Source organism: Empidonax traillii, unplaced genomic scaffold (assembly GCF_003031625.1).
Source record: "Empidonax traillii isolate 1590-97213 ecotype Southwest subspecies unplaced genomic scaffold, ASM303162v1 scaffold2448:size24243, whole genome shotgun sequence".
Taxonomy (NCBI): Eukaryota; Metazoa; Chordata; class Aves; order Passeriformes; family Tyrannidae; genus Empidonax; species Empidonax traillii.
In genome coordinates, this window is record NW_020957641.1 from 8,220 (window position 1) to 17,863 (window position 9,644).

Consider the following 9,644-nt stretch of genomic DNA (forward strand, 5'->3'; position numbering starts at 1 on the left):
GGGGCTGGAGCAGCAGGAGGGGCTGAGGGAGCTGGGGGGGCTCAGCCTGGAGAAAAGGAGGCTCAGGGGGGACCTTCTGGCTCTGCAATCCCTGATGGATCCAGGTGGGAATTGGGCTCTGCTCCCAGGGAACAGGGACAGGAGGAGAGGGAACGGCCTCAGGCTGTGCCAGGGGAGGGGCAGGTGGGACATCAGCAGGAATTTCTCCTGGAAAGGGTGGTCAGGCACTGGCACAGCTGCCCAGGGAGGTTTGGAGTGCCCAGCCCTGCAGGTGTCCAAGGCAGGCCTGGCCGTGGCACTCAGTGCTCTGGGCTGGGGACAAGGTGGGGATGGGGCACAGGGGGATCCATGGGCTGGGAGGGCTTTTCCAAGCTCGGGGATTCCTGGGATTTTGTGTCAGAGTCCAAACATTCTACCACAGTCCAAGACCAACAGGTAGAAAAATCACTCCCATCCCCAGGAAGCAGATCCAGCCCCATCCCAGTTGGGAACATCCCTCCTGGCTCCCCCAGCAGCTCAGCCCTGCCCCAGTGCCCAGGCTCTGCTCTGCCAACGCTCCTGCTCAGCTCCCAGATGCATTTTATTTAACAGCAATACTTCCTGAAATATCAAACCAGGCTCTGCAGAGTCATATGGACTTTAAAATGTATTTGTTTTGAATTTTCCATATTAATGACAGTCAGGAGAGACTTGAAAGGGGAGCAGCAGTTTGTTTTCCCAGCCGTGGCTCCGACAGCTGGAGGAGGAACAGGACAGCCCTCGTTTGCCTGCTTTGTACAACAACCAGAAAACCCTGGTGTGTGGTTTCACAGACAGCACCTGCATTAATAAAAATGCATTTTTAATGTGGGCTGTCAGTCCCAGAAAGCCTGCTGTGATTGTGGCTGCTGCTTGTGCACGGCTCTGAAGCAAATGCCTCTGACAGCCACATCCTGGGGTTATCCTGGGAGCACAGAGTGGGACTGGGATGGAGCAGGTGGGTGGGAAGGGGCTGGGAGGGTAAATCATGGAATCCCACACTGGTTTGGGCTGGAAGGGACATTAAAGCCCATCAGGATCCAACCCTGTGGGCAGGGACACCTTCCAGACCAGGGTGCTCAGAGCCACATCCAAACCATTCCAGCCCCTTCCCTGGTGGGATCTGGTGGAAGGGAAAGGTCCCACCAGCCTCAGCCCAAGCAAGCTCAGCTCTGCACTGACCCTGCCCTCCGTAAAACTGGGATCCATGCCCAGGCACTGGAATAAACCCCCCCAATCCAGCATACACTGGATCTCGTGGCACTTCACCCTCCCAAACTGCTGCATTTTAAATAAAGCTCCTTCTCCTGCTCAGCCACCTCAGCACCAGGGAGACTGAGAGGTCCACTTCATCCAGGCATTTTTTTTTCATTCCTGGTCTGTAACAAAGCAGACTGTAAGAATGGATTGGGAAAGGATTGGTCTGAGGGAGAACTGGGTGCTTTTGGCTCGAACTGCCTCTCCCAACCCAAACTTTGCAGCCACTTTGTCCCTTGAAGGAGCTGCACTTCCCAGGACAGGGAAGATGAGGATCCAAAAAGACACTGAAAGGCACAAAGGGAGGGACCACCCCTATTCCAGAGAAGCTGCCCCATCCCTGGAAGTGTCCCAGGCCAGGTTGGACGGGGCTTGGAGCAACCTGGGCCAGTGGAAGGTGTCCCTGGGGATGGAACTGGGTGGGCTTTAAAGTCTCTTCCAACCCAAACCAGCCCAGGATTCCAGGACTCTGTGATTTTCTGTGCAGGAAAAAGGGAGAAAAGGCAGAGTCTGCCTTTGCTGACAGGTGCCTGTGCAGGTTTTTGGAAGCAAAATTCAATATACATGTGCTGTCACACAGAACCAGGTTCCAGAGCACAGTGAGCTCTTGAGACACTTCAATTAACGATCAAGACCGTAAGTTCTGAATAATTGGCTTAAATTCACATGCATTTCTCAGAAGTGAATGTCTCTTCACACTGACACACAACCAATTTACATCTATCCAAGCCACACTTTACATCCTGAGAAATTGTATTAAACAAATCAAGGGAGACAAACCCAAACTCCACGCCCGACTGGAGACTTGATCTTCCCAAAACATGGGAAAAACACTGCAGGGAAAGCAGGTTTGTGGCACTTGTAAAGGCAAAACTTTCAGTAATAGCTCCTTCTGCAGCTCCTCAGGGTTGAAATCTGCAACCAAATTCTAAACCACACCAAGATATATAAGATTCAAGTGTACAATTACACAGCATCTCTGTCCTTTTTGGCAAAACCTTCTCATATATTCTGGGATATTCACTAATGGCAGGAAATACCTGGCAGGGAACTGCAGCTCCAGGACCTTTCACTCCCCAGAAAGGTTATAAAAACCATAGGAAAGAGAAAACTTCTAAAATCAGATAGAACAGCAGCACATTTTCCCCCAATCCAATAAAAATGCTTCAATAACTCGGTCCCTGCAGTGCTGGAAAATAAAACAGTGCTGTACAAATATCACAGCCCCAGTATTTGACTGCATGAACTAGAAATTGCTGATTTTTATCAGGTGCAGGTTAAACAGAAGGAGAAGTAGGAGGGGAAAAACCAACCAAACAAACAAACAAAAAAACAACCTTGGACTTCATCACATTTTAATTGCAAAGGAGTTTTGTCGCCTTTTACCAGCCCAAAACCAGTACAAAAATAATAACACCCAAAAAATCAGAAAATATCTCCTGGGTTTGAAACCTTGTTTTCCTGGAAGATAAACACTTATATTTTGCATTTGAACATATTTTGAGACCTGCCCCATCATTCTGTAGGGGGTTATTTAAGACACCAAACCCCCTCCCTGGGTTCTGGGGGCACCTTCAAGGGAGCTCAGCGAACATCACTGAGTCTCACCAGGGACCATGGAAACACAGGAGCAGCTCAGGGATGAGCCAGGATGTCCTGTAGGTCCCTGCAGAGACAACCAGAGTGTTAATTAAGGCAGGAAAGTTCATTAAAACAACTGAACCCCAAGGTTTTACCCGTGGGGGACTCTTTTCTTTAGTCTCGGGTGTGAGGGGCTCTTCTGATCCACAGAAAAGGACTCTGAGAGGACAAACCAGATGGAAACTGGGAGAGTGGAAGGTTCCCTGCCCATGGCAGGGGCTGGAATTGGATGATATTTAAGGTCACTTCCAACCCAAACCATTGGATGAGGAGGAGGTTTTTCCAATGGTTGGGAAACCACAACGTTTCCTGTGTTACTTTGAATTCAACAAGAGCTGGAATCACCCAACAGTTTCCCCAGTTTTGCCCTCATCTCCCAAGCCCCAGTTTATCAGGAATGAAACCACAAGCCCCAGAGTCTGGAGGCTTTTCGGGGTTAGGGATTTAAGCCACAGACTCCTCACTGTGAGATTGAGGGAAAAGCTGGGGTTGGGGAAAACTGTTTGGGTTTTGAAAAAGTCCCCCAGTGGAAAAGGAGGAGTCCAGAAAGCAGGACCCAGCTGACAGCCCAGGCTGCAGGGGATGAGTTACACTGGACATCAGGGAAGGAATTGCTGGCTGGGAGGGTGGGCAGGCCCTGGCACAGGTTGGGCAGAGAAGCTGTGGCTGCCCCTGGATCCCTGGGAGTGTCCAAGGCCAAGTTGGACAGGGTTTGGATCAGCCTGGGCTGGTGGAAGATGTTGAGGTTGGAACTGGATGAGGTTTAAGGTCTCTCCCAACCCAACCCATTCCAGGATTCCCTGAACTCTGCCATGGCCATGGTTAACTCCACAAACAAAAGAAAATGCTCAATTCTATTCCCTGCTGATGACATAAGGCTCTGGTTTGGGAGGTTTGCCTCAAACACCTCTTCAAACCCAGATTTTGGGCAAGAGGAGAATCCTGGGGGTTCCTGTTCCCAGGAAAATGCAGAATGCCTTGGTTTCTGTTCTTCCCTCCCCTTGGGCTGTGGGCACATCCCCTGGGAATGATGCACCAGCAGCAGGAAACTGCAAAGAAGTTGGATGAAATCGTTAATTTTTAATTGCTGGCCCTGTTAAAAGGTTGCCTCTAATGGACTTTTCCACTGTCCATCAGGAGGAACAGGGAAGCTGCCGAGTGCTGCCAGGAGGAGCAGGTGCTCAGACAACATTTGGTCCTGTCAGACTGATTTCCTTTCCCCTCACACACCAGCAGGCCTGGATAGGATGAGGAAAATAAGGAAAACCACTTTACAGCAACACAGGCTGAAGTTTCTTCTTTTTATAAAAAGGCTTTCACAGCCAGAACTGGTGGGGGGAACATTTCAAAGTCAAACCAAACACTAAAAAAACGCTGGAAGAGGGATTGAAGCTGAAAAAGGCCATGGCAGGATGGGCAACCAGTCTGGGATTCTATAAGAACTCCAGAAATGAAATGAGGGACATAAGATTTAGTAAAAGAAGAAGAAGAAGAAGAAAGGAAATAAAGAAGAAAGCAGAGCACTCAGAAAGATCATTCCCAAAGAATCCATTTTCCCTCCTGAAGGAGAGGCCACGTTGGGTCCAGGTTGAGCTGCACATCCACATTTACATCCAAATATCCCCCTCCAGGGTTTTGTTTCCGCTCTTCCACCCCACTTGACATTCACTCAAGAGGCTCCACGTGGTTCTCCCTCCCCAGCCCCCCCTGCTGCCCTGTAGGGAAGGAGCCCCTGGCCTGGAGCAGCAGGAATGGCCATTATCCATGGCCATTATCCATGGCCATTATCCATGGCCATTATCCATGGCCATTATCCGGCTCCTCTCCCCCCTGCCCGCCTCGCCTCGTCGGGAATTAAATCAGCTCTGTTGCCCTTTAAGCTTTATCCCCACGCTTTTATCTTTTATCTTTAGCTTCATTAGTGTCCTTAGGGCACATCTCAGCCTCAAAGCTGCCCAAAATAACAATCCCACCTCACCCAGCTCCTGCTTTATCCTGGTTTTTCCGCGTGTTCCTCTCCCCCCACTCCCTTCCCATTTCATTCCCTGTATCCAAGACTGCGAGGTGCAGTTGGAGGGCTGGATGTTGGGAAGCAGATCACTCTCTTTGCTTTTTAACATTTCTCCCGAGAGGTTTGTGGTGGGGTTTTTTTTTTCATCTTTTCCAATTTTAATCCTCTCTTACGACTCTGGGATTTGGTTTTTCCGCCCGACAGTCCGGAGCGCATTTTTATTTCTAGCACTTGCTGGTAATGAAATCGGGATTATTTGCCTTAAATCCATGAATTCATCAGCTATGCAGCAGCAGGATCAAGCCATAAGCATTACTGATCTATGTCCCGTTGCATGATTTTGGTGGAGCACAACAAGCATATGAGAACAATAAAAAGTGGGAGACACAATTCCCGAGCCCCAAAATCCCTTGTTGACCAGAGAAATCATCCATCAGGCCCAGGAGCTGCAGCGGATTTTCAGCCTGGATTCTCCTCCAGAGCAAACCAGGTGGGAAAATCCAATATTTACCATAAAAAAAACCACCAAAAAACGTGTAAATGCACAAATTGTCTGTGTTGGAGTGAGAATTCCCCTGAGCTACGAGGCACCCAAGGTGAACAGCAGTTTATTTCCTGAATATATTTATGATATTATCCCATGTTTTGCTTGGCCCCAGCTGCCTCCCACCCTTCCCCTGGCTCTGGATTTGGGATGGGCTGCTCCTAATTTCCCTCTGCAAGAGCTGCCTGCCCTGGTGCACGGTGTTTGAATCACACTGACTTCACCACAGAACCTGCACACGGAAATATAGCTATTTTTTTTTTAAATCTAAATCATGCAGGTGTACTGGAAAAGAAAAAGTACCCTCAATATTTGGGTCTGGAGCTCGTTTTAAATTCTCTGGCAGGACTGAAGGGATGAAAAAAACGAAGCCAATTCTGGACAGGAGAAGTTCAAACCCAAAGATGCTCCAGCTTTCCCCTTCCAGAGCTGCTCAAAATGAGGGATTTGAGCAGTTTCCACATAACCTGAGTTTTTCAGGCTCCCAAATTCCCTCACATGGACCTCAGCAAACGGACACCTCCATGAACAAGATGCTCCAAGGACATTCCAAAGGTGACACCTCATTTCCAGAGGGATTCCTGCTGTTTCCTCTGAGATCCATCACACAACGCATTCCCTCGAAATTATTAATCCTCAGCTTTTCTTTTTTTTTCTTTTTTTTTCTTTTTTTTTTTTTCAGGAAAAAAAAAGTTGGACTTGCTCTTGTTACTCTTCCCTGCATTGTGTTGATCTGCACCCAGCTCTGTTTTCCAGGGTGTTTCCAGGGCAAGTGGAAGCAGAACATGAGTGGGATAACACTCCATGCTAACACAACATCCAGCAGGAAACACAATCCCACATTTTAGCAGGAAAGACACCCCCCACTGGAAAATCTGGTTGCATCTTTCACGGGGTGAAAAAAGAAGTGAAATTATTCAGGGGGGAGAAAGAAGCTGCTAAAAAATACGACCATGGGGGGAGCAGCTCCTTTCCAAAGGGTGGTGTGCTGAACTCACGGGACCGGGATACCTCAGCCAGCCCTGGCATTCCTGGGAAGGCAAAACAAACACAGCATCAGATCGGAGGGTTTATAAATCCGAATCAATTCCATTCTTAAATAACTTATGAGCTCTAATGGGAAAAAAAAAATATGGCGCAAGTTCTCTCCCTGCTGGGCACTCCAAGGATTGCCCTGGAATTCTCCGTGACTCCAACAAATATCTACCTGTTCACTCGGCAACCGGTGGCCAGGAAGAGCCTTTCTAAGAGGAAAATAACATTTCTAAGAGGAAAATAAAGGACCAAGGTGTGTTTAAATATATTATAGTTATCATTATCATGTTATCATTCCACAGACAGGGAATTGAATCTCTCCTTAAATGCTCCCCCCCCAAAAAAATCCTGTATTTCAGAATTCTCTGTTTCAGAACTTGTATTTCCCAATTTGCATTTCAGGATTCTGGATTTCACAGTTTGTGTTTCAGGATTCTCTGGGTTTCCAATAAATATCCATCCTGTTCCTACTAACTGGTGTCCAGGAAACATCTGAGAGTCATTTAATACTTCATTTATCCACAGGAAATACAAGAGCATTTCTAAGAGTAAAATCAAAGGCAAATGTGTGTTTTATTAAATAAAGAAACATATTAAACATATGTTCTGAAATACTTTATTTAAATACACTATAACTAGTGGTTGTCATTCCAGGACAGGGAATTGAAGGGCTCCTGAAATGCTCCCCCCCAAAAAAATCCTGTATTTCAGAATTCTCTGTTTCAGAACTTGTATTTCCCAATTTGCATTTCAGGATTCTGGATTTCACAGTTTGTGTTTCAGGATTCTCTGTGAATCAGAATCTCCTCTGTGAGGAAAGTAAAAGACCTTTGTGCGTTTGAATATATTGCAATTAGTGGTTATCATTTAGTGTTTCTGTATTCAGAGATTGTTATTTGGACTCTATCAGAGGTGTGAGGATTATGGTTTATGGCTTTTATTTTATGAAATTCAGGATATATGAATTTTGGGGTCATGTTTTAAGTCTGATTTCAAGACTTTAATTGAATTCTGTAAAATTCAGACTCCACTTAAAGTGACTTCTGTAAAACATGGATCGAGGAGCTGTTTCTCCTCCTCTCTCCTCATCCCTGCATTCCCACAGCTGGACCTTGGGGAGGAACCTCCGTCTCAGCTAAATTTGGTGTGGCAATGAACTGCCAAACCCCAAAATTATTCAGAATTTGGCTTTTTCCCACCTTTCCCACCCCTTCCAGCCCCTCTCCCACTTTATTCAAATGTATCTTGATTTCTTGATAACGAATTCGTGATATTCAAGTATATAAAATATATCAAGCTATCAAAACTCTCTTTTCCACTGACTCGATTTACAGGCAGTGATTTCAGGTCGTATCCAATTGTACTTTGACATAATAAATTCCTTGCTATAAGAAATTCCTTCCTTCTGAGCAAAACCTGATCAGAAGGTGTGTGTGTGCGTCCATACAAATAGCTGATTACACACTCTGCGCAAAGAAAACAGCAGGAAAAAACGAGAGTTAACATTTGGGGCATTTTCAGCTGGAGTTAACAGTGAGTTTTAAGATCGTGTGAGCTTTCAGTTCTCATTTTCTGGCCTTTTTGTGCACCTGGAGGGACAGGCCACAGGGAACGGATTCCCGCAGGGTTGGGTGGGATATTGGGAAGGAATTCCCGGCTGGGAGGCCCTGGCACAGGCTGGGCAGAGAAGCTGTGGCCGCCCCTGGATCCCTGGGAGTGTTCCCGTCCCCGGAGCGCTTCCCGCAGGTTCTGAGGGACACGCTGGGATTGCCGGGGGTGTGCGGGGGTGGGGGTTGGATTCGCTGGTGCCTGTGTGTCCCTTTATCCCCGGGATATTCCCTTTATCCCCGGGACAGTCACCCTTCCCTCGGGACGTTCCCTTTCCCCCGCCATGGCGGCCGCTCCCCCTCAGCGGCCGCGACCACCGCGCGGGCCGGAGGGGAGGGGGGAACTGAGCCGCGCTCGGCACGTACCAACTGCTCCTCACGGAGGGGGGGGGGGCGCGTACCACACAGCACGGCCGAGGGGGGGACCCGCCGCCACCTCCCGCTCCGCTGGCACGGGAGGATGAGCGCGAACACCCCTCTCATCGCCGCCGGTGGTGCCGCCCGCCTGCCCGCGCGCCGCCCCCCCGGCCCCACGTGACCGGTTTCCCGGCGTGCCCCGCGCTCTCCGCCGCAGCCGCCGCTGCGCTGCGCGCCCCGCGGGCCCGGCAGAGCCGCCTCGGGGCAGCCCCTCCGGCCGCGCCGCCCGCCCGCCGCCGCCGCCGCAGCCATGTCCGGCGGGGACTCCACGGCGGCCGCCGCCGCCGCGTCCCCGCAGGCGCTGCCGTTCTCGCTGCCCAAGCCGCCGCCCCTCATGCAGCTGACGCCGGGCGACGCCGTGCGGCCCGTGGGCTCGGGCGCCGACCAATCGCCGAAGAGCGCGCGGCTGGGCGCGCGGCCCGATTGGCCGGCGGGCAAGCCCGTCAGCCTCCTGGCGCCCCTGCTGCCCCCCCGCGGAGACCCCGAGCCGCTGCTGCCCTTCGGGGCCGCCGCCCGCGCCCCGCTCCGCGGCAGGATCCTCGGCCGCTGCGGGGGATCCCTGCTCAGCCCCGCCATGCGGCCCGCCGCCGTCGACAGGGGCTCGCTCATGGTGAGACACGGGGAGCGAGGGGGAGGGGGGGAGGGACAGGGGGGTCACTCCTGGGGAGGGTGGCACAGGTGACGCGCACCTGGGGGGGCTCCCTGTTTCCCACCCTGCGGGGACACAGGCACAGGATGGGCCGGGTTGGAATCCCAGAGTTCCGGCATGGATCAGGTTGGAATCACAGAAGGGGTCAGGTTGAAATCCTAGGGTGATGCCGGGACAGGTCAGGTTGGAATCACAGAATGCCAGGATAGGTCAGGTTGGAATCATAGAACGCCTCAGGTTGGAGTCTCAGGATGGATCAGAGTAGAATCCCAGGATGGATCAGATTGGAATCCCACGATGGGTCAGGTTGCAATCTCAGGATGGGTCAGGTTGGAATCCCAGGATGGGTCAGGTTGGAATCCCAGGATGGGTCAGGTTGGAATCCCAGGACGGGTCAGGTTGGAATCCCAGAATCCCAGGACGGGTCAGGTTGGAATCTCAGGACGGGTCAGGTTGGAATCTCAG

General features: G+C 50.6%; 1 protein-coding gene across 1 annotated transcript in view; it reads left to right on the forward strand.

Annotated features, from left to right (window-relative positions):
- Window positions 1-8,740: 8,740 nt before the first annotated feature.
- The window catches only part of LOC114071939 (basic proline-rich protein-like), a 7,260-nt gene continuing 6,356 nt past the window's right edge, over window positions 8,741-9,644 (forward strand). Inside the window, exon 1 of the mRNA XM_027909825.1 lies at window positions 8,741-9,140. Within this exon, the coding sequence (XP_027765626.1) occupies window positions 8,781-9,140 (360 nt within the window). The 5' untranslated portion in view covers window positions 8,741-8,780. The remainder of the gene's footprint in view (window positions 9,141-9,644) is intronic.